The sequence below is a fragment of the Corvus kubaryi genome, unplaced genomic scaffold, assembly GCF_017639235.1.
Source record: "Corvus kubaryi isolate FWS band 111438036 unplaced genomic scaffold, C.kubaryi_AGA036_p1.0 74, whole genome shotgun sequence".
In the NCBI taxonomy this organism is placed as follows: Eukaryota; Metazoa; Chordata; class Aves; order Passeriformes; family Corvidae; genus Corvus; species Corvus kubaryi.
This window is the reverse complement of record NW_024582061.1, coordinates 5,892,529-5,917,666: the sequence shown is the minus strand read 5'-3', so window position 1 is coordinate 5,917,666 and position 25,138 is coordinate 5,892,529. Positions and strand designations below refer to the sequence as shown.

General features: G+C 44.0%; 1 protein-coding gene across 1 annotated transcript; it reads right to left on the bottom strand.

Annotated features, from left to right (window-relative positions):
* Window positions 1–98: 98 nt before the first annotated feature.
* On the bottom strand, window positions 99–23,573 carry IRAG2 (inositol 1,4,5-triphosphate receptor associated 2). Its single transcript, XM_042050931.1, has 26 exons — window positions 23,547–23,573; window positions 23,181–23,282; window positions 20,207–20,370; window positions 18,668–18,782; window positions 18,062–18,224; window positions 16,215–16,276; window positions 15,202–15,267; window positions 14,296–14,404; window positions 12,981–13,128; window positions 12,114–12,195; window positions 8,589–8,635; window positions 8,441–8,505; window positions 8,225–8,341; window positions 6,692–6,774; window positions 6,495–6,567; window positions 5,687–5,741; window positions 5,574–5,601; window positions 4,890–5,030; window positions 4,354–4,488; window positions 3,476–3,623; window positions 2,547–2,590; window positions 1,847–1,924; window positions 1,674–1,738; window positions 1,132–1,233; window positions 889–993; window positions 99–489 (listed from the first exon to the last, which is right to left on the bottom strand). The coding sequence occupies exons 1-26, from the start codon at window positions 23,556–23,558 to the stop codon at window positions 246–248; spliced, it is 2,553 nt and encodes an 850-aa protein (XP_041906865.1). The 5' UTR covers window positions 23,559–23,573; the 3' UTR covers window positions 99–245.
* Between the last annotated feature and the right edge of the window lie 1,565 nt (window positions 23,574–25,138).

Sequence of the window (25,138 nt, the reverse complement as noted above, 5' to 3'; positions counted from 1 at the left end):
GTTGTAAACCTCAACAGAACTGAGGCCCTTTTAGCTACTTTTAAAGATGACTTTTGTCAGAATGGGGAAAAAAAATATATATTTTTTTCATTTCAAGTCATGCTTTAAAGAAAAAAAGTTCATTTCCCCCCCAAAAACTACCCCCAACCCAACAAAACGAATCGAAACGTGTAACCTTAAATAAATCTCAGCTTCAGCTCCTGTCCTGCAGCGGCGGCAGCGCAGCTCCAGCAGGGGAGCCGGGGTTATACCGGGGGAGGGCCGTTGTGTTGCAGTCCCGTGTAGGGCCACAGCAGCTGCTGCAGCGACGTCCAGGAGTCCCCGGTGCCTACGGGGGCTGCATCTGCCGGTCTCTGCAGGGACAGCCCCGTGAGGAAGCTCGTGAGAGCAGCCAGCAGGACCAGGATGGACACGGACACCCAGAGGGTTTTGTTCGCGTTGGAAAAGGAAGCCTTGAAGTGGGATGCCCACGCTGCCACCAAATTGTACCTGGGCAGGACAGGAAAGCACAGAACCCTTCAGTGTTTCTTCAAAATGTGCAGCTCTTCCCACCCCACCCCAAAAAGCCTTAAAACAAACGAGATCCCACAAACAAACATCCTCACAAGTGACAGGTTGTTACTGTTCTGGGAGCTGTGCAGGGGGAGCTTCGGTTCTGGCTTTAAGACATGGTCAAGGAAGCAAATCCTTGATAAGCTGACCCAGCTCAGCAGTCCACCCCCGCTCCCTGTACCTCACACTGCTTCTGAAGAGGATTCACAAAAGCTGCCTTCCAAGAGCAGCAAGAAATCTTGCTTGTAGAAAGCACTGAAAGTCCTGGCCTTTAGTTTGAACCCTCTTCCCCCATGCACCTACCAAACACGGCTTTAACTTGTGAAAAACACTTACACTGACTCCAAGGTCCATTTGGATGGGTATTTTCCTTTTTCAGAGACACTTTCCTTCCTGGTTGGTTGTTCCTGTACTTCAGCAGGCAATTCTGACTGCTCATTTCTGTGAACAACAATCAACAGTTCCAAAGCTTTGCCAAATTCACAACAGCTTGGCTTTAGAGCCCTGACCAGGTGGTGAATTAAAAGCTCCTTAAAAAACAAAGCAGCACATCTGGGAGGAGGCTGCTGCTGAACTTACTTGGTTTCAAAATGCTCCTCTTCATACTCTGCCCAGGAATAGGTGCTGAGGAACCTCTGCAGCGAAGGACGCTTCTCATTCTGCTTCACCCCTAGTCTGCCCCTGCCATATGTTAAAATAGTTTGTTTAAATTTCCTCAGCAGATAGAGAGCAGGAAATGAGAAATTTAGCAGCAGCCTACTCATTTGGTTGAGCTCAGACAAATAACTTTCAAATTTAATTGCTTGAAATTAGGAGTATTAAAAAAAAAAAAAAACCAAACAAAACTACAGATTCATCAATGGCACATACTTAGATTTCACATTCTAGTTCTAAAGCAAGAAAGTTGAGGGGATTTTTTTTTTTTAAAGCTCTCAATGCTCAATAAATAAAATAGGAGAGCTCATGAGCCTCATTTACCTATTATAGCACATAAAACTAATGTGAAAGGTGTAGCCTAAACATCATTATACCTCAAGATGCTCCATCAACTACTTAATACAGGCACAGTTAGAGTTGAAAAATATTTCCCCCTGTTCAAAGACAAGCCCAGGTGACTTTACCAACTGCTTGATCTCCTGCTGAATCTGTCAGTCCGTTCGTCTCCATCAGGCTCGTGGAACTGGGCCTGGAGGAGAAATTTGCCACATTTACTGCACTGCCATTCTGATGCTTCATCCCAGCTAGTTTTGGGGAGGTGAAGCACCTCAGCATCCCTCCAGCAGCCCCTACTTACCAGTGGCACCCCAATCCCTGCATTCCCAGCACTCCTGGGCACTGTTGCAATGCTAACTCTCCGCAGGGCTGACGAGGGCTATACAAATAAGAGGCATTACTGGCTCTTAGCAGGGCACAACTGGGTTACCCACTGACCACACAAAGTACCATCTGTTTTACACAAGCTATGTTAAAAAAAGAGATGTTGATGCTTAGCTTGAGATGACACACAAAGAATCCAATCTCAAGTGCAGATGAAATAATATTTTGAAAGCAGCATCTTTCCACACCAAGTGCTTTCTGCCCACCTGAGTGAAGCTGGCTGCACACAGCTTCCAGCAAAATACCAAAATTCAATGTCTCTAAATTCCCCTAATCTTGCTCACAGGAATTCCTACACTCAGTTTGAACTACTCCCATCTATTTTTCTCATATTTCTGTGCTAAGCCCTCCTTTAACCCCAAGAGAATCCCACATGAACAGTTTTTCTTAACCAGTGAGTGAGAGCTCGACCATTTCAGCTTCATCTTCTAAGGGGGACCACTTAGAAAGTTAGTGGGGTGACTGAAAAGTAAACCTTCATGTTTGATTACATCAGCCCATATTTGTGACAGAAAAGCACCACATCAAGCATGCAGCAGAGCACCAGCACATGACAAAGCAAAGAAAAACACACACACACTTTAAAAAATTTTGAAATTTCATATAAGGGCCATTACCTTAAAGTTAAAAGGACTTGGTAGTTTTTTATTCGTAGATTCATCTGCAAAGATATCAAACATCAGAGCATTACAGGAGGAGTTTGCTGCTTACAGGAGCGCAGTGAGTTTAATTTGCAGCTTAAGGTCTGACTTTCTGCAGTGTTTAAGCAAAGAGCACTTTCAGAAAGCAGAAATGAGACCTCAGTGAAAAGCTTCCTGACATTCATAGCATTCACACATTACCCATCCTCTGCAAGCATCTACTTCTGTCACTATCATCAAATGTATTCTATTATTGAGGCAATGTCCTGTTACAAGTCTTTCACAGTCAGGACTGTGATTCAAAAGGCTCCTGCAAGGATTTTACTGGTGTGCAAGACTTTCTTTTTGGTTTTTACAGGACACGTCCTCCTATTTTTCAGAAGAATTTAATACTTCTCTGGCAAAACCACAAGTGCACAGCATTGTCTGCAAACCTGGCTGCTTAGAGGGGGAAATAGACACCCCCTGCACTTGAGGGGTTTGTAATTCCCATTTTGAAAAGGGCAGGGTGCATCTGTAGAGAGCAGCCAAAGCTCAGCTACCTAGAAATAGCTACTGTGAATACTCCAGCACAAACAAGAACCCAAATTTACTGCTCACAAGGAATAAGATTATCACCAACACATGCCATGCACTTTTCTGAGAGCCAGAACATTCCTGTGTACTTGCAATGGTCCCCCCCACACACTCTCAGATCCCTGACAGTTTAGGTACAAGTTCAATTTCAGAGAGCTGCTTTTAATACTGTTAATAAATTACAATTTCCCCCCATTTTTAGAAGAGGGGATAAAACAACCATATAATCCCACCACCTAAGATGTGAAGGGATTATATAATTATTCTGTAGCTGTAAGGGGCTGGCTGGCAGGTGCTAGCAAGGAGAAAAAGAGGCTTTTCCTGATTACCTCTGTCTCCAAGGGAGCTGAAGGACCTCTCGTTCTGGAGCAGGACCTGCTTGAGCTCCTCGAGCTCCGCGTGTTCTTTGGCGTACATGCGCTTCAGGTTCTCCACGTGCTGGATCATCACCTCCACGGCCTTGCTCACCCGGCTCTCCTGAGGGAGCAGGGAAAGGAGCAGCTCTCAGGAACTGCCTCATGTTTGGAGATTTCCCCCTCAAGCATCTGCTCTCCTCTGGTATCACCATGGTACAAGAGCCTCTCACTTCTGTCCTCCCTTTCAAAGCTTCACTACAACCCACAACCCAATACACACACAGGTTTCTTTTCTCCAGGGATCACTCTTGTTGTAAAATAAATAAATTAGTCTTCAGTTTTCCAAGCCCTTACAACTCATCATCATCCTCATCTCCTCTGATCTACAGTCTCAGCTGCCACCATGCGTTTGCCGGTATTGCCAAGTCACATTTTCATGCTGCTCTGGGATATTATACACAACTACACCTAACATTTGAGCAGGGCTTTGTAATTTTCCATAGATTTAGCTGATTACTGCCCTTTCCATAAGGCACAGAACAACCTTTGCAGCATCAAGGCAATTGTTACCAACTGCTTGCTATTTTGTACATCCCACTTGCCAAATCTTTTGTTTTTTTTCAACCAGAACCTTATTTCTACTGTGGGTTTTTGCACAATTCTAGTGCAGCATAGCTGCTCTCAGTGCCTGGGATTCCTTATAATAACACAGAGTGAGAAGAGTACACAACCTACATCAGATTCCCAAATCCAATCCTGGAACCAGAAGCCCAGAAAGCAAGATGTGGCTATCCCTTTACATCTGGAAGATTTTAGTTTTGTACAAAGTACTTTTAGATGGAAAGTGTTACCTGATTAATAGCTCCCAACATCTCTGCTCTGCTGGCGACTCGGGCTGCATATTGGCTAAGGAACTGCAGGCTTTTCTGCAGCTTCTTAATGATCTCCTGTGCTTGGTTATCTTCTTCACACAAAGGAGCTAATGCCTAAGAGCACACAGTGGTAAGAAAACTGGTATGAGTTACTAACAGAGAATGAAGGGTTGAGCTGATGGCACTGAGGAGTTGTGTTCAGGCCCACATCAACATCCTCAATCAGTGTAACTGGGATAGAGAGCTCCAGTGGGCAGAGTCTGGAGCATTAAATCAGCTGAAGCAGGGGTCAAATGTTTGTGCAAGAGAAAAATTCCCTGCTGCCTGAGCGGGGTATGTATTTGGATCAAGGTTATCCCTCAATCTCTCATATTTCAACTGCATTGCTCCCGAACTTCATTCAGATTTGCTGGTCGTGTATCCCATGCACACACACCCCCTTTAAAGAGCTGTTTCAAGAGAGACACTCACATCTACTTATCCCATCCACCCTACCAGCCCTGACCAATACTGACCTCTAACATCTTCACAGCATTTGTGATCTCCTTTTTCAAATTTTCTTCAGCCAAGTCTCGGGACCTCTCTTCGAGCTTCACTCTCTTGTCCAAGGTAAACAAGTCACACTTAAAACCTAAAGACAGCCTCAGAAATTCAGCCTGTTGTGGGAGAGGAAAAGATTTGTGGGTAATCCAAATGATGCAGAAGTTTAAGTAGATTTGGACACTGACATGACATTTGGGACTATACCCTAGGAACAAAGTTTAGGGGAGATGCAGAAGAGTAAGTGAACATGACCCACTTCCTCAAAGAAGGTCTTCCCATCTGTAGTGATGGGGGGAATGTTCTGCAGCCAGAAGAGGTGACATCCTGGCAGCACACTGTGCCATCTGTGCCTTTTGACAAAACTGTCTTAAATCAGCACATTCTGCCTGGGAGGAGGTCACAGCTATGCTCCTTGAAGCTTGCAAACAAATGTCACAGTAGTGACAAGTCTTTGTTCAGTTTTACAGATTTCCACCTTTCTCCATCCCATCTCTTGCAAAAATTTTCATTAGGCTTGGAAAGAAAGATTTCACAAGTTAACCTACAGAAATACATCCAGTTTAATCTGGAACATTCTTTTACACAGGAGGAGATATTAATCAGGGTTTAGCTAAAAGATCTGTTGTCCGAGACACTTCAGGGTACAAGCAGCTTACCTCCACTTCCTTCTCATTCGGGGAGTCACTGTAGGAGAAGAAAAAGAACCATGGAGCAGACTGTGGCTTTAAATTCATACCTGCAGGTGATCGCTGAAAGTCAAAACACTTACGGCTCATTTTGCTTGGTTTTATCTCCTTTAATGCCACCTGCAGTGGGTGAACTCCCTGAGAAGAGACCAAAAAAAAGGTTTTCAGACCAATGTGAAAAAACAGCCTCCCCAAACCAATCTGTGAGAGTCTTTTAAGCTTCCACAGAAGCCCCTGTTCAAGATTTCCAGTGTTGAGCTCTTGCCACTGAAAACAACTCATGTGCCTCAGGTTCTGCTCATTGCGAGACACCACAGCACTGCCACTTGTACAAAACCCAAAAAGTCAGTTGTTCAGGGGACTTCAGCTGGCATCTTACTAGCACAGAAATGGTTAATTGCAGGTTTTGGCTTCAGGATGTTATGTAGGTAGGACTTACTACCTTCATTAGCTTTTAGTGAGCTCCAAAAGGAAAAGAGGAGGTGATTTGGAAAGTGGAGATGTCTAAGGAGAAACAAAATCCTGCCTTTCTATATCATCTATAGCACACAGAGATGCTTCTTTTACAAATCTCTGGGGAGAGCAGGAGTGCCAGAACTGTTTCAAATATCTCAAACTCCTCTGCAGCTAAGAATTTTCCTCCTGTCTAGAGGAACATAGAGCTGGTTAGATGAGTGTCTGCAGAAATCAGAGGAGCAGATTTTCGTGACACCACTGTCCTGCTCTTCATTTTCACCTCCAATTGCAGCTACGAAGCCTTAAAAGAAAAAAGCCCCGGTCATGTTTGGTGTGGGACAGGCAGCTCTCTGCATCTTCCTACATAGCTCTGAACTCAGCTGACCAAGGCTCATTACCCCAGTAATGTTAATTTGTTCAGCAAAACCTTCTTACCTTTCCTGCTGGGAACCACAGCTGGTGCTTCCTCACTCCGCTCTTTATTATTTTTCTTTCCCTGGTCCACCTCCTAAAGGCACATCAGAGCAGTTACAGCGAGAGAGCAGCCACACCATCCCTGGAAGGGCCTGTCCCCTCCTTTGTCAATGCTCAGCCAACCCAGTTTGGCTTTTCACTGTCACCAGGACTCTTACCAGGTCTTGCTTCAAAATATTTTGAAACACGGGCTTGTGTTCTTCCATCACCAGGCAGGATTCCTTCTTGATCTGACTTGGTCCTGTGGAGAAACATTCCCAAACCCAAATGTAACAATTAAAAAGACACACCAATCTTCCAACACTCACTGTTTTAGCCATGGGCCAACAGGGCTGAAAAACTGCACCAAATGCCAGGAAAGACCACCAAGAAAGAGAGGCAGCAGCAAAGAACACTACAAATACACATAGGAAGAAGTGTGATGATAACTATGATTGGAAAAAATCCGAGTAAGAAGTGTTATATGTCTACAGCTGAGAATATCATGTACTTCCTGTAGCTGAAGTTGCAAGAGTTGCAGTAATATTCCCTCGGATGAATAAATTTTATTATCTTGCTACCAGCATGGAGGTTTTTTTGTTGTTGTTATGTTTTCTGTTTAAAGAGGCAGCTTATAATTAATATTTATACCTTTAAGAAGATCTGGAATATTTTGTTTTCTCGTCTGTTTATGCAGTCACACACAGGTGTGAGACAAAGAAATGGCACAGGGAAAAACAAAAAAGAAAACAAAAGCCAACCAAAACTCCAGCTTCAGGTTTGAAGCCTGCAAGGGGAGATTTATCAGCTCTAATACTAGAAACACTTTCTTTTCAGATATGTGCAACAAGCAACTGGATTCTCAGACTGTAAAGCTCTTGGGGCTCTTTTTGATCTGTTCTGCATATCTGTTTTCTCTTTGCCAAATGCACCTGGACCACATATGAAAATTAACAGTAGAGGGAAATCAGTAGAAAGAAAATGCTTTTAAATGAAGGGACATAATTAGATTTCAGGAAGATAGTACTGAGGAAAGAAACAAAACCAAACAAGAAACTATAGTCTTATATTGAGGTAAAGATTAAAAAAAAATTACAAACAAGCATGCACAGCTATTCTGTGCTGCTTATTCAGATCAGCTTTACAAAACCAGCTTAAATACAGTGTGTACACACACTCCAATTTTGGCTTGGTTTTATGGTTTTTCAGTGGAAGAAAACCATCAGATCTGGTAAGAATCTGGTGGGTGTTAATGGCTCTCGCAAAAGACAGAACCATACACAAATGCCTCTCCCCTCATCTCTCCTCTTGAACCATCCCAGCTTCTTGTGCAACAGCCTTAAAAGAGAGGAAAGTGTTTAGTGGCACTGCTGAACTAAATAACTTTTTAAACCCATAAAAACATCTTTTTTTTCTCTTGTCAGAATTGTCTAGGATTTTGTACCCACTCAGGGTTTTGCCAGCTGAGCAAGCCCCAAGATCTCACCAAGTTCTTTCATGTTCCCTGTCTGCAGTGCTGTCTGTAAGGTGGGTAAAAAACTTTATTCCTACTCAGCTTCAGGGAGGCTTGAGAGCACTGGTGAGTGAAAATACTTTCAAAAATAGAAATTCTCAAGTTGTTGCTCTTACTCAGCTTCCTCACTTCAAAGATGTGCTGGAAGCAAACCATTTCCTCAGTGGGTGAGTGCCAGGCAGTGCAGCAGCCACTGTACCTGACACAGGAGCAGCTGGGTCCTTATCGCTGTTTGTCTCCGTTGCTGCAGAAGTTGGCACATCTTCCCCTCTCTCATGTAAACCCTTGGGTGATCTTTCCTCCATAACAAAGCAGCCTGCAACATCAGACAGCAGAAAACACGGTTTTTATTGCTCAGTAAACACACAGACTTGGGCACATCCAGGACTTTCAGTGCCCCAAGTTAAGGACTCACTCGGTGCCGGCGCTGTGCTTTCCACTGAGGATGCAAGAGCTTCTCGGGCTGACGTTAAGTGATCACTGCCAAAACAAAACCCTTTCAGATACTCATCCACGTGATACAGATCTTGATAAAGGCTTTTAAATCTTGCACAAGACCTGACCTGGATGGGATCAGAGTGGCTGGTAGTGTTGACTCCCCACAGTCAATCTTCACAAAGAGAGAGAGAGAAGAGTTAGTATCAGAGTGATAAGCGCCAGTATAAAACTTGTATGTCAAAAACTATACCAGCAGTGAAGAACTAGCTGGTAAGTGCAGAGATTCACCCACTAGTCTGAAGCCATCTCAGGAATGTCATACTCAGATGTGTTTGGTTCCTGACTCCATGGTTTGCTCCTAACAGACATTTTCAATGACCAACAAACGAGTTACTGCAGCACCACTGTTCCATCTTAACTCTGTGCGTTAGGAGAGATCCACTTGCAAAGTCTGGACCTCAAATCCTACAAGTGAGGTGCACAGAGCTCCACTTGGATGTAGGGATCAGATTCATTAGGTAAATAAAAGTGTTAATAGTCACATCAATGAGCAAGCAGATGGTTCAGAACACAGAAAACTTGTGTGCTGCGTTGTACGTCTTAGTGACTGCCTTTCAAGGGATCCAGTTTTAAAATATTACATATAACAATTACCCAGCCTCTTCAGAGGCCTCAGGCCTCCATGGTGTGCAAACAGCAGAGGAGCAAAGCAATTAGAAGCTGGCAGTTTTGCTCATGTTTCTTGAGCTACCACAGTGCGGTTTTGGACCTGAGTCTTATCACATCACAGACAAAACCAATATCCTCTTGAGGCTTTTAATGTCAAGGGAAGTGCTATATGTGCACTATCCCTCTTCCTCATTTCATCCTGGAAAGCTGCAGCTCACTCATTCAGTTGTTAGGTTGGTCTCTCTTTATGGGTAAAAATACAGGGGGGAACTGAGGTTTAAAGGGTTAAGCTGGTAATGACTTTTGCTGAATTACACCCACTGTTGAAGAGAAGTGCTGAATAGAAAACAAAACCATCCCAAACCCAATCATCTCTCCAAGAAGAGGAGGAACAAGGCTGGACAGCTCACTACACATCAAGCACCCAAGAGCGCTGTTGAAGTACGTGTGGAGAAACAACAGAAAAACCACATCAGCAAGTGATTGCCTGCATTCTGGTATCTTTCTTCCCCCCTCAAATACCCTCAGAGGACACAGGAAACCCAGCAAATGAGAGCAGGAGCTGTCCAAGGGCCCTGGTCATTCTTAAGAGTGACTAACTTCTCCCAGCATCAGTAAGTGCCTTTTCCCTCCTCCCTGCCCCATCAGAGCTGGGCTGCTCTTGCATAGCCCTGCCCCAGTCAGGTGGATGTTTCCTCTAATGCAAATTCAGGTTATTTTTATTATTATTATTTGAATTCTCTCATAAGATTGAGGAAGTGCAGCACTGCATTTGCCTTGTTAGGCCATTGGGTCTGCAGGAGTATTGGGGAGGGAGAATAACATCATGCTGGAAAGAAAAGAAATCTAAAGGGCTTTTAAAACTAACACACAGCACCCAAGTAAACAGAGAAGCCCTTGCATCATCTAGAACTCACTGAAATTATATATTTTGCTACATGATCTGTCCCTGCCCAGGTGGGCACGTGGTCAGTGGTTTCTGTTTGCAATGAAGGCAAACCCTGAATTCAGTTTTTGAAACCCCAAGCTGACTACCAGGATTGTACACTCCCATGGATTCCACTTAAAGGGAAAAAAATCCCCAACCCAATAAAAGAGAAACACCACATTCTAGATTTCTTAATAAAATAGAATTATACAATGGTTTGGGTTGGAAGGGACCTTAAAGATCAAAGTGCCAACCCCCTGCCAGGGGCAGGGACACCTTCCACTATCCCAGGTTGCTCCAAGTCCCATCCAACCTGGCCTTGGACACTGCCAGGGATGGGGCAGCCACAGCTTCTCTGGGCAACCTGTGCCAGGGCCTCAGCACCCTCACAGTAAAATCTGTTTGCCCAGGATTTTAGAGAATAGCACAGTCCTTTTATGAGGAAGAATGGCCAAAGAAGATCCTGTGGTCCATCCCTGATCACTTCCCCCACTTGCATCCCTCTGAGCAGCATAATAATCCAAGGTTTCTCTATCACAGCACACAAATTCTGGCCACGGTCTGGTACAACTCATCCGAAACAATTACTAACATTTGGAAGACCTCTCATCTGGCTCTCAGACTGGGGTATGGCTTCCACATTTATAAGTCAAAACAAGAACAAAGCCCCCAAGCTTCACTTGGGTCTTGCAAGTTCTCCTTTATTAAGTAGCCCCTAAACTTCTATGGTGACAATGATTTGACACAAATAATTTGAGTTACTTACATGCTGATCTGCTCAACTACATCTGCAACTGCAGTGAAATAAAGCTCCAAAGAAAACTAGAGGGACTTTTTCTACTGAGCAAGGATATACGAATTCTCCTGCATGCCAGTGTTTAGAACAAATACCGGACACAGTCCCTTTGCCTTTTCTCCGGGGCAAACTAACATTTTCATTTTCCCCCTTCAGAACGTTCGTGTGCAAAGCTTATACTAAAAAATGATAAGAATAGAAAATTACTTTTCTGAGCCCAGCTGGAATTATAAAAAGCTCCAGAGCAACAAAGCACAGGTGTTTCACACACCTTTGCACAGACGTGACTTTCCAGAAGGACCCGGTAAAGTAAGAACCCTTGAGATGATCCTCTTTGATCAGTAGTAGCAGCACAAGCTGGGAGTTCTTCACCTGCTCTACCCCAGTGTGCTGAAACCACAGAGAGTCCCCAGCACTCTTACTTTCTACCCTCACTGCATTTTCTGCTTTGATTTACCACTACAACCAGACCACTGCTGCACTCACAGGTACCACACACCAGCCAGGATCACCCTGAGGTTGGCTGCTCTTTAGTCCCAAAGGTTATTTCCAGGTTCACAGAAACCACTGACCAATATTCTTCCACCATCCCCACTAATACTGGAGTTTGTAAAGCCCATTAGAAGCCCTGTGTGGTGGAGCTGAGGTGTAGATTTCAATAGTGAGGATTGAGGCACAGCTTAGGTGTGCTGAGCTGCAGTTTCTCTTGCTGTTGCCACAAGAAAACTGAAGCTCAAGCAGTAGATGCAGGATTCAGGGCAGCAGTGAAGGCATAGCTGAGTACATCAGCTGAAGGAAAGCTCCCATACAGCAAAGATGGCATTTTTCAGCTGTTACATGGTGCCCGTGGGAGAAAGTGTAAAGAAAGGCAGTACTCCCAGCTAAAGCATTCTGTGGCTTCTTGCAGGTGGAGAAAAAGAGCGAAAACACTCAGTTCTTCCCTGGCAGAACCAACTGTCACTGCAGAACCAGCACTGTCTCCAGCCTTGAAACCACATTTAAAACACTCCACAGCTAAAAGCATGACCCAGTTGCACGTGAACATTGAGACATTTAGATTTATAACCAAGGTATTGCAGAAACATGCCTAAACAGAAGGGAACACCCCCCCACAGCACCCTGCTGACTGATGCCAGCTCCATCTACTGTGGAGCAGTGCTGATTTATAGCTGAGCCATCTGGACCTGGGTCTGAGCAAGGCATGAACTGCTTGAGCCTGTTCAAAACCACATCTCGGGCATCAGAGCCAGCACTCACCTCAGCAAGTGAAGAGTCCATCATTGTAATGGAAACAGGAAGGTCTGCATCAGTGTAGTCATCAGCAGAGCATATTTTCCACCTGGCAACACAGGCTTTATTTGCATATTGCCCAAACAACAGAGAGATAGAGTGCCCATTTTCCTTAAGCACATAACAACTGAAGTCACCACTCTCTGTGTAGTCAGTCAGCTGGTCTCTCAGGGAAAGACAAATTCATCACCAACATCAATCCCTCCTCCCCCGAGCAGCAAGAACCACCACCAGTCCTTTTCCCAACCTCCTCCACACTGCACAATTCTACAGAAAACCAGTGTCAAAAGCTTTGAGAGCTGCTGAGTAGTCTCTTGCTGCAGACTGCCTGCTTCTGCACCTTCAGGAACATCCTTATCTTTTAAAATATTCACTGCAATTCACTACAGCTTTCATAATCTCAGGCAGTTCAGTCTCTATTTTAAAGATCTAAGGAGGCAGCTTGATAGGCAAAGACCTCAGAATTCCTGCTCTAAGCTCTGCAAAAAAAAAAAAAGTGACTCCTCAAAGCCAATAGGATTTTGGCATCTAATGGGAATGTCAATTGTGAGTTAAACATGAAAAATAGACAAGAATACCTAAATCACATCTCAGTTCTCCAGCATGAAATAGAAACACCATCACTATATTTGGCTGGTTACAGCAGCTCCATTAAAGAGTTTTGGTATTTGTGAATAGAAGCAAAGTGTTGCCCTGGTTTACCATGAGCTGATCACCAGGTGTCCAGTATTCCCTCTAAGGGAGGCTCCTGCAGCTGAACTCAGCACATGGAATCTGCTAGACCTTGTGGACTCTTCCCCCCTTCACCCCAAAGAGGTTATTCTGCCACCTTACCTGCATTCTCCTGATGTCACATCTGAGGTGGACACTTGTCCTGCATCACACCTGTCCAAGATGCAGCTGCCAGAGCTCTGCCTGCAAGGCTGGTCCCAGCTGTGCCCAGGAGGGTTATTTGGGCAGGAGATCTCCAAGGTCAGAGCATCTGTTAAGAAGGACAAGCGTGAAGAGAGGTAGTCCTTGGCAAAGTTTGATTTAGTTACAAGTCAATTTTTCAGCTAAAATTTTAACTCTAAAATAATCAAGCAGACCAACCAAGCAAAGATTTATAATAAGGCAACTTCCATCTTGCTAAGAAGGGGTTTGGTTGTGTGGCTTCCACTTGTTTTGTAGATGGAGAGTTTGACAAACTGAAACAGCACTTTCAGAGTAGCAGACTGCTCTGATAAGGAGTACATACAGCTAAACAAGATCTACTTCCATTCCTATCACTATGGCCTGGAATTACACTTGAACATTTATAGTCTGTGTGAGAAGAGCCTTTGTGTGGTACCAGCTCACTGCTGGGAGAAATGCTTGTGTGTGAAACCCCAAGTGCAGCACCCTGCAGCCCTGCAGTGCACAGCTGTCAGTGGCTGCTTTCAATCCTTGCAAGGCTTGAGAACTGCAGGGAAGTTCAAACAACTCAGGAATGCAGGAGACAGTAGCAAATACAATCTGCTGTGAAAGGTGGGGCAGTTCAGCCTGGAGAAGAGAAGGCTGAATGGACACTGGCACAGGGTGCTCAGAGAAGCTGTGGCTGCCCCTGGATCCCTGGCAGTGTCCAAGGCCAGGTTGAATGGGACTCTGAGCAACCTGGGATAGTGGAAGGTGTCCCTGCCCATGGCAGGGGGATGGAATTAGCTGATCTTTAAGGTCCCTTCCAACCCAAACCATTCTGTCTATGATTTTATTCTCAGTAGCTCTCTTACTGTTCAGGTTGTTAAACCAGGACTGCCCTCAGCTCAGCAGCCAAGGAGCAGGACACCTCAAGGTGTGCCAGTCAGAGGGAATGGGAAGAACATAACCCATGCCCTCTAGATCCAGACTGACAAGCATCCTGTCAGGAATATACTTGGATGTATGATTTATACCAATAGTCTTAAGGTTTTGGGAACTGTCTGTCAGGTTGACAGACAGCCACCTTTTCAGGCCTTTCACTGCAAGCACTGTAATCATGGTTCAGATTCCTGGATTACACGCAGAAATAGGTTAAAGCCCACAACAGATTTTCCACACTCTACCAGCACATTCAGCACTATTTAGACTGTTCTGTCGACTCTTTCTATATTTCAGCTGAAAGACAGAAGTGTCCAACACTACCAAGTCTTACCTAGCAGAGGGGAGCTGTGCCAGTGTGAAACACGTGAGGGCAGTGCCCAGGGAAAGTCAGAGTACCAGGTGGGTCCTTCACTCCACGGTTGTTTGGCGCAATGGAGCTGCTAATTAAAAAAAAAAAAAAAAAAAAAAAAAAAAAAAAGAACTGCTGCTGTTCCACCACACTGAATACATTAATGCCACCAACACCCCCCACACACAGGCATCTGCATAAAGTAACACAAATACAAGTTCTTCTGCGTTTCTAGACAACAAAGCCACAGAAGATGTATCTGTAATGGGCAGAACAGCTACAGGAAGAGATAGGATACTTAAACTTTACACTTGCAACAAAAGTGTTGGTTCAAGCTAAGTCTGGAAATAAATACTACAAAACCAGGAAAGATGAGCACAACGGGAGAACCAAAGAAGCCACTGAAACCCTGTGAAGGGGGTAAAAAGAAAAAAAAAAAAAATCCAAAACACACTATTTCAGCCAAGCCAAGAGGTGTCATCTGAAGAAGGCATCTGGGAAAACTTCTGAAGCAACATGTGCATAGCTGTATTTGACCTAGCATTGCTTAAACAATGAAAAATAGAAAAGAAATTGGAAGAATTGCTATCTTCAGCCTCTGACCCTTCTCAAAAAGCAACTTGCCACACAGCTGTGTTGTGCTTCAGAGGCAATGGGAACCTGGCATTGCAATAGGGTTCGGAATATGCTTTTGTATGCATGTAAACACCTGCATGCACATACACACAGATATTGATCTCAAATTTATTTTTAGTGAATGTTTAACTCGGCAAAGTTTCTCACGAGGAAAGTTATTTATTTCCCTGAGGTGATGAAGAAAAAAAACCCCAAATTAACCCAGCATCCCATTTTAACAGGCTCAGCAGCGATCACAGGAAGAACACTTACCTTCCCTGTTACGTGTTCAGCTGATGTGGACAGCAGAGCGTAGTCAGATTCTAACTCTGCACAGCACTGTTGCAATAGAGAGAGAGTTTAAGGCAGGCAGGTAAGAGAAGGAAAAAAAAAAAAAACCAAAGATGAAAAAATGAGAAGGAGCACTGCCACCAAGCCTGAGCAAAATGCAACTTTATCTTTCAAACGGAACAACTTGCAGCTACCAGTTGCAAAACTGCAACTGCAAAACTCTGCAGTTGTTTCCCCTTGTGACTTTCAGCCTTTAATTCTGCAGACCCTAACTCACAAATATAAGTTTTATTCGCGTGCAGCTGGCCCAGTTTTGACTCTGCTCCTCTGATGCCCCTGTCACAGCCTAGGGAACATTTCGGGATCTTCTGTTTGCTGTTATAAATACCTTGCTGTTCTGTGTTGACTCCAGAGTTCTCAGATCCTAAGCTATAGCATTCCTTACTAGAGTCAGTTGGGAAAAAAGTCTTTCCACAATGTCTCCCCCTCCACCCCCTCCCAAAGTTGAAGCAAATAATTTTATTCAAAGCAAAGCACTCCGGAGTTATGTAATTTCCAACGTATTTCTCCGTAGAGGGCCACAAAGTTAATAACTCTTTCATTGTCTATTCCTGAGTACTGAAAAAAAATCTTACATTATGGGATTTTAAACATTTGTTTTCAAGCCAGCCTGCAGAAGTGAGGGCTGGTTGTGGGACAAAAATCCCACCAATGCATCAGGGAAGGTTTCCCTCAGCCGCTTTTGATACGGTCACCAAAGAATTGCTCACAGTGAAGACCAACACCACACCTGTAGAGTCCTGACAACATTTTTCCCAGAAGGCTGAATAAGGAAAATAATGTGCAGATTTGTACATGCAGCTTATGTACGTGTTAGAAAAGAAGATACCAGGTGCTGCCAAATTGTTTGCAGCTGGTCTCAGCTGGGTTGTCCTTCCACCAGAGCCCCTCCTGTGCAAGCCCATCTTTCCTGCTCCCAGCAAAGGGCACCATACCTGGCACAGCAATTCACAGAGCCGCCTCTGCAGCAGTTCCCATCTCAGTGCATTAGCAGTTACTATGAAGAGACATTTACAAGTCTAACAGGGTTCCTTACAACTTGATAACGATGTTACAGCATCTCTAACTACTCGTTATCAAAATTCATTGCAGTTTGCCTTAGTCTGGTTAAGCCTGCAACAGTTTTTCACAGGAAAGAGAAAACACTGGACTTCTTCCCCTGCAAATCACAGGCAATGCTTCCCCCCATCATTAGTGTTAGGATGCCACAGTTCCCTGTGGAAACAGATCCCTCACTTACGGCTTAGGGGAAGAGAAGTATTTGGCCTTTCAAGCTGACATCCTGTACAGGCATTTTAAAGCCCATGGGCTTTATATTTAGAAGCATTTTCCCCTCTTACCATGCAGGTGAGAGGAAGTAGAGGATTGGAGTGGGTAGGTGGGGAGGAGACCACAGCCCAGCCCTTCAGTCAGAAGAGGCACCAGACCTGTCTGGCTTTCTGCAGGAACCAATATAAAGCATTTTTATTCTTTCCTTCAGTGCTAGCCTTGTTTGTCAGCTCTGTTCTTCATAACACTTTGCAACTTTTCTACACTTCTCCCAGTTTATTTATCTACAGAAAGAGATTTCTGCAAATTAACTGGAGTCATTTAAAGCCAAGGTCTTAGCCATTTTCAGGGTTGTGGGGTTTTTTTGGGGGTCTCTTTGGGGTTTGATTTTTTTTTAGTCACAGTGAGTTTTTTTTAGTCACAGTGGCACCAGTCTCACATATCTGGGGTTCTCTCTCAATCTACTCAAGCTCACTTTACAGAAGAACTTAATCTATTCAGAGCTGGAAAATGACAAACTATTTCCACTGTCATGCCTCTTGCTAAGAGCAAACTGAAGCAGAGGGAAGCATGAAAGCAACCTGAGCACATACACATGAACAACACCAAAACACTGATCAGAGTGGGGCAAGCAGAGTCTGGGGCTGTTTCTTCCACATCAGTGCTAAGTCGTGCCTTACAGCTAAAGCAAAGGGTCCCAGGAAATTTTTCATGCAAGACAAACCGTGGTTTCACATGGAGTTGTTTGCTATGCACATATATATGTTGGGCATATATGGTAAGTGCATGCCTGAGGCCAAAACATTCAGAGGGTTTCAATCAGTCAAATCTCTTTTCTATAAGAAAGTGATCAGACTCCAGGGTTAGGAAAGAAAAAGCTGCGTGTTCTGGACTCAGACCACTGCATTTTTTAATTGCCCAGGCTCCTGAGGTGCTGATGTCAGGAAGTGAGTAAGAAAGAGGCAATATGAAGTTTCCATGGCTCTGGCAGAAGTTGCACGTGTACGAGGCAGTGACAGGATTGCTTTCCACTAAACAGAGCAGCCTAACACCACGCAGTCATTCAAAAACACAGAGCAAACACAAGCAGGACACAGAGTGTACAAGAATCAGGTCTATTTGGTTCAGGAAGCTTAAGAAAGAGGGATGGCTTTGTTAGGGATAAGGTGGGGAACAACACCTTTGGTAAAGGAGTACCTGTGCCACCCATGGAGTTACTGATCTTCCCTCCTAGGACTAGGGGTTTCATCGGGAGCTTCTGAAGCTTTGGTGGATCCCAACACCCACTCCCTTGGGATCCCACCTGCTTCTCAACTCAGATGGTGGCAGATCTCTTCAAGGAGAAGGAAAAGTAGAAAAAAAGGAAAAAAGCCCCAAAACAAAAAGCAAGACTCCACAGAACATTTTACTGGATGACCTACAGATCGATCCTGCTCTCCCTTGATGTAACTAAACCCTAAAGTACTTGCCCATGCAAAAAGTGAATGCTGGCACATTGCCAAGAGTTACTCACTTCTCTGGTCTTCCACCTTTTCTTGAAGGAACTGGCAAGTGCTTCCTAAAGCTGTATTCACATCCCTGAGCTTCTGCTGCTCAGAAATGGCTTCCTCCAACTTGCTCTTCAAGGATGCTGCTTCCTCACAGGCAGAGTGAAATGCTTCAACTTGATCCTCCGCCTAAGCACAAAACAATATTTAGGGAAAAAAGAAAGGAATTAAAAAAAAATAAAATAAAGCAGCCTGGCTAGCACAAGGAGCCTCTACAGTTCATGTAAATGAAACTAAACTGCATCTGTTCTTTCTCAGGAAGTGATAAAGCTCCCTCTGAACTTCTGCATTTTTACGCTGGGGTGGACTGTGTATGGAGGCTATTTTTGGGCTTTTTTTTCTCTTTTCTCTTTTTTTTTTTTTAAGCCACCACAAATATGCAATGCTGCCTCTTTCATCAGCAAACTGTTGTCACCACCCCCTCAAATTTTACTTCCTCTGCTGGTTCCACTTTTGCAGGGAGGCACACCATTCCGAATACGCGATTCCCTTCCCCAAGGGCAGCCGTGCGCTGGTCGTGGCCCTTTGCATCTCCTGGTGCCCCGCACAGAGGGAACTGGGCTGCCCCTTACATGCTTGCTGGCATCCTCCAGCTTCTTGGTGGCTTTTTGCAGCTTTAAACCCAGGGCTTCTGCCTGGCCAGCAGTTTCTTCTTGTAGCTGTTTGACAGTTTCCAACTCGTGTTGCCTGCAGGGGAGAGAGCACAAACCACAGCCCGTTAGTGACGTCTTGGAGCAGGCTGGCCCAGGAGGTGACACTCTGGTTACTGGGACACGCACCAAAAGTCAGCTGTTACACACTGCAGCTCCCCAGGATCCAGAACCAGGGAATCAGACATGGTTTTTCTACAGCAGGAAAGGGATGAAGGCTCTCTGTGATGTGTCTGGGTACCACAGAGGAATCACCAGAGAACTCACAAGGAGCAAGAGCTCAGTGGGGCAAGCTTTTGCAATGGACAAAAGAATGTGTTTTTCTCAGGGTTTGGGAGAAATAGTGGTTGGATACAGTCAGTCATCCTAGAAAAAGGTACCCTGGAGCTACTTCTGCTTCACTGGTTTGATTTCTTAGTGTTTTAGAGGGAACTTCACTTGACTGCAAGCAGATACCATCAGAACCGGTGCTGAAGAGGACAGCTTTCAGCGAAACCCTTCTTTCCCACTGCAGAAACCTTTGCCCATTTCCCCTCTAATTCACTTTCACTTTTTTTTTTTTGGTTGCTATCATCACAAGCAATTTTGACACAGAGACAGCTTTAAGAAACCAAGCCATCAGTATTTTATCAGCTCTTTTATGAGCGGAGGGAGAGCATGTGGGAGGTGGTTCAGTGGAAGGTAAGTCAGCAAAAGTCAGTGTGGTACAACTGCTCTGCATCAGCTCTTGGGGCTGCCAGGCCCTAGGGACATCCCAAATACAGGAATGGGGCTCTGAGCAACCTGGGATAGTGGAAGGTGTCCCTGCACATGGCAGGGGCTTGGAACTAGATGATCTTTAAGGTCCTTTCCAGCCCAGGCCATTTTATGATCCTGTTTCTAAGATCACAACTCATAGAAAGAGCCCTATGCCAATAAAGTCACATTTTCATATTTAATGGCAAGTCATTTAGGCTACACCCTTGGGGAATTGAGACATCATCTTCCCTGAGCCTAGCAACTGTATCCCAAAGCAAAAATACCTGCAGATATATTTTACAGCTCTCCTGCTTCACACAAACCCACCAGTTTTTTTTAATGGCTGCACCTGCTCAATAGGCAGTGCCCTCATGCTTTAACTTCTCAGTCTGTGGTCTCCCTGGTGTTTTCAAAGACACCTCCAAGACTGTACATCAGTTCAGACACAAACCTTAACTCCCACACAGTGTAGACGTTGTGCTAAAACCAGATCCACTCTCCAAAACAGAAGATCACTTCCTCTGTGTGAAAAATTCTTGAGAATTCAGCAGACTTTGCTCCACAAACCCCCCCAAAATAAAATACTAAACAGCTAAGCAACCAGTGAAAAACCCAAAAAAACCCCACAAAACAAAAAACCAAAACCAAGCAAAACCCAATCCCCACAAAAAACAAACAAACAAACAAACAAAAAAAAAGACACACATGGCTTTGAAGGGGTACCTAGCAGAGAGCTCTTTCCTTAGGTGAAGCTGTTCTGTCTTGGTTCTCCTCAGGTTGCCTGCCACTCGAATAAAATCCTTGTCCAACGAATCCTTGCATTTTTCCAAGAGCTGGAGTTTCTGGGTCCAAAGATGTCTTTTTTCTCCTAGCTCTTGCTTGAGAGCCTGTGGAATTTTGAAGTTGCCATGTGGTTAGAGGAGGAGCAGAGCCAGAGAATGAGCCAGAGCCTCAATTTACATGGTGAGGATTGAGTTCCCTGCTGCAGCAATTAATATCATCACCTACATCCCACACTGTCAGCAGTAAAGCTAAAGCTCCACCAGCAAGGTGCCCATACACAGCAACAAAACCTGTAGCTCATAAAAGGAAATTTTAATAATGGCCATCCTGCAGGAAGCCCTAAAATTGATAATTAAGGCTTCTATGGCCCTTTCCTCAAAGTACAACTAAGTCCACTGGTACCAAATTGAGTTCATATTACAACAAAATAAATTAAATAACCAAGAACCAATAAAATCATATTTCAGTTTGTCGTACATGCCTAGCAGATGATCTTTTCCAGGGATGATCCCCATAATACAGGCTTTTAGATTTACCTCTGGTTTGTAGGAAGAAAAAGAAGAAAAGGGTAAAAATTAAATATTAGGTAAAACTGAGCCCTCTATTTCTCTGAACAGTGACTTGGAGTATAAAGTACTGAGGAGAAGAATCCAGTACTCTCTCTCTGACCTTGCTCAACTGAACACATGAAAGAGTGTCCTCAGCTTTTAAAGAATGCTTAATGAGAGTCAAACAGAGGTCAGGAAAGAATGAAGTTTATATTCCTGGGATTTTGCAACAATTCTAAGGGGAAAACATCAATCTTACAAACACAGGCCACGTTATCTGCTTGCAAGTTGGAGTCAGATGTTCATGAGCTTCAAAAAAAAAAAAAAAAAAAGCACATCAAGTATCATGCTTTAAAAAAAAAAAACCAAAACAAAAAACCAAAAGCGGTTTTTGCTGATAGGTTTCCTAGGATGACATGGGATGTGACCATGTGCAACTGCCCACATCCTGAGGATCTGCTTCTCAGCCAAGGCAGGCAGCACTCACTAGTAGAAATACCATGATTTTGACACTTAAGTGGTATAGGCTTATCAGGGCACGTGTGCCAATCTTATCTGCCAGTAGATGGGTGAAAAATATTTTGCTGTCACTGTCTATATCTACTTAAATATGTGTATATATGCACAAAAACATAAGCACATTTCAAATTCACTTTAATGCCTAATATCCTTTAGACATACTTGGAAATACTAAACCCAACAAAACATGGCCACAATGTATTTCACAGGAAATGGTGGGCAAGGCTTCTAGTGACAACTTTTGTTGTCAAACATTAAATCTTGGACCATGTGCTTCCTCTAAGGCTGGAAGAAGCTACTTTGAATCTCTTTTTTATCGGATCCACTGTTGCTCAGCTCCGTGCACAAAATTTCACACATATCTGGCTTCTTCTGTCTAGTTGAAGATAATTTTCGACATGAAGTCACTTCTCATCCCCCACCAAATAAAAGGATGAGACCTTTTATTTTTAAAGGATTTTGTTCTTTCTTGATCCTCTGTTAGCTCAGTTTCCAAATGCATCACTCTTTAGCAGCCAGAATAGGATTCACTTGCCACAATCAACTCCAACCCCCACACTGAAAGTTTTTTAGCTTCACATGTTTAACAGGAATATGATCCCAACGTGAATGTAACTTCACAAGCATTTTTCAGCTCTGACAGCTTTGAAGGAGGAGGTTTCCAGTCAAGATCAAAAAGCTACAGCAATTCATGAGCCAGCAGTTTCCTTGAATCTACCCAAAGTCACATCTGGGTGAAGATACTGAGATGATTGCACCTTCTCTAAGAGGAAGGTTTCAGGATTTACCTAAAGAAAAATTATTAACAAACCTGGCTCCTGGACTGGATGGCTCCCAGTGATTGCTGCAGCCCTGCCCAGGAGACATTAAGAGGCCCAGCTACACCATTCTGCAGCACCAGAAGAAAAGAGAAGGGCAGTTTTCTGCCCAAAGAACCAACAACTGCAAGCAGCACATCCCCTGGTGGCACCTGCTGTCACCCAAGGGAGATGGATTGAGGGGTTTGACATCCATTAGGGAGCTGAAAAACAGCATTAAAGTACAGAGCTTGAGGTTGTTCGAGCATTCCTAACAACAGATCAGCAGGAAGAAACAGGTTAGAGAAAAAGCCACGTCCAATAAGATGGAAATTTCAGAAACTGTGCTGTTACAGGGGAGAGGAGGAAGGAACAAGAGTGTTTAGTTGTGTCCACAGGCACCTGCTACTACATGGGGAAGATATTTCTACCAGTACCTTGAGCAAAAGTCCTTACTTGCAAGCCTCACAAGAGGTATGAGGAACAGGAGAAGTGCATTATGCAAGATTAAATTGTAAAACAAGGTTTTGTTGAAAGTTTTCCTGTGGAATATACCCAGTAAAAGCAGAACTCTTCGCCTTTCACAACAAAATAAACCCTGCGAAGGTTTTGATCTGGAAATTTGGTTATAAAGCCTCATCACTCCTCTTGATGGTGAGACCATCCAGTGCCATCACCAAATTCAGAGCATGGGGGAAGTGGGTTCAAGGCACACAAACAGGCAGTGGGCAGAAAAGCTTCATTGTTCACAGGACACGGTGTTGCCACTGACCTCATTTTCCTCTGCTAATTGACCTGCTCCATCTGCCCTTTCCTTCAAGCAGTTTGAACAAAGGGAGCTCTTGCCCAAGACAAGCCAGCAAGAGCACAGCATGTAAGTGATCATCCTTTTCCTCAAAAAAACCCAGTCAAAAATATTTCTCTCCATTTCTGACCCACAGACTCTGATCTCCAGCAATTAGCATACGCATCATGCAGCAGCAAGATACCCACCTGGAGTTTTTGCACAGCCCCACCATTTCACTAAAGGCTTCAGAGAAAGTTACTCACCACAAGTTTTCTTTCCCAGGCTTCTTGCATGTCCTCATCAGGGTCTTTTACCCATTCTAATGAAGCCGTGACAAGCTCCTCTGCTTCAGAGGCTTCCTCTTGCTGAAAAACAAAATAAACCTCAAAACAACTCCCCCCAAACTCTGGCATTTGTAGTGCTCATCTAGAACAACTCTGCCCAGAATTACCCAGGATATAAGTTAGAGTAGGTGCCAAGTGATATTGTTAAACTATGCCCCCCTCTACTCTCAAACTATTCTTATTTTTGCAAAAGGAGTAAACAATCTGATTATCAATGCCTGGAAAATTCCCAGTTAAATTGCTGATCAAAACAACATCGTTATCCATGTAAGCTTTGCCACTGACCAGGTTTTGCATGATAGTCTTGAATTTTTCTCCTGCATATTCAGGCCCCTGAAGCAAAAGCAGCACTTCACGGTCCAGTGTTTCATCCAGGGATGTCCATTCAGTCCTGAGAATCTTTGAAGAGATGGAAGACCCAGCTAGTTTATTTTGACATCCCCTTATTAGAAACCAGCATCAGTGACATTTAGACTTTCCTAAAGTACCCCTGCTCTGTATTTACCAGAAGGTCAGTGCTACTGAAACTTCAGGCTTGGAAAAGCTTTGTCAAACTCATCACATCAATGGGGACTCAAAAAAACAACAACAACAAAAAAAAAACAACACAACAACAAAAAAAAAACAAAAAACCAACCAAAAAAAAGGCAAGCCAGCCAAGCTGCTGAGTGATCCAGTGTAAATATTCATGTCGGGGCAGGCAAGAGGAAGTCAGTAATTAGTTATCTTGATTCTGAAGAGGCTTTACCAAGTGATGAATAAGCAGAGCCCTTCCTTGCTTTACAGGTGACTCGGTGGAATCGTGTCTCACTGCAGCGTTTGAAGGGCAAACAGTGACTCACTGGAGCTCTGGGGAGCTGCGATTTGGGATAATACCTTAACTCTTCAAAGCTGCCTAGCCAAGCCTACCTCTCCTTCCCAAGCCTGAAGTTTTAGTCCATTTGTACATTTTTCTGGTTGTTGTTACAAATGTGAACTCTGCAAATGCACCTCGTACAAAAATAAGCAGCAATTGCTTAGCAGCATCTCTCTGCTGTCAGCTGTGCTGTACAGCTTGTATCTGAGGAGAAAACAGCACACAGAGAAGGATGAGACTCCATGGATTGTCTAAGGAAATGGGAACAGGATAGCTCAGTTTAAAATCAGAGCCAAAGGCATAATTGTAGCAGGATGCTCCACCTAAACTGGGGTAAAACGGCTTCAGCAATACCCTACCTGCAAAAATTATCAGTGGTGGATAGAGAAGGGGAATCACGCTGCTGTTGGCATTGGAGAATGCCAAGACCAGCCTGATCCCTCGATCCCAAAATGAAAAGTTCTGAGAACGTGAAGAACACTGTTTCCTGACAGAAACTGGCAGGAAGTGGCAAGGTAAAGCTCCTGACAAGGGAACCAACTGAGCTGGCACAGCTGGCCTGGAAAGGTCTGACAGTTGATCACTTTATACCATAAAAGCCCAGTCCCACTTTTTAAAGTCAGGGGCTTCTGACACACCCCTTCAATCAAGGTGTGTGTGGACATCCCTCCCCTCAAGTGGGGACACCCCTCAAAGTTACTCCTCAAAGCTGAACAGAAGATTTGCCCATGGTCATCAACATGGGTGAGTAACAACAAACTCTATTGAATAATTATTAAGCTAGCTTTGAAATTATTGATTTAATAGCTAGTGCACTGTACAAGTAGTTATAAGTAAATAATTCTGATTAAAGTCTTTTAGTCTAATCATTATCCTCTATTTATATAAATAACATATTTTATTCATTTAAATACATTTGGTTTACTGCCAGAGATGCTTATCAGAGTCCCTTAACAATACATTAGATGAAGACCCAACAACTTTATTAAGATGCTCACTCTAATGCTGAATTTCCTTTCTC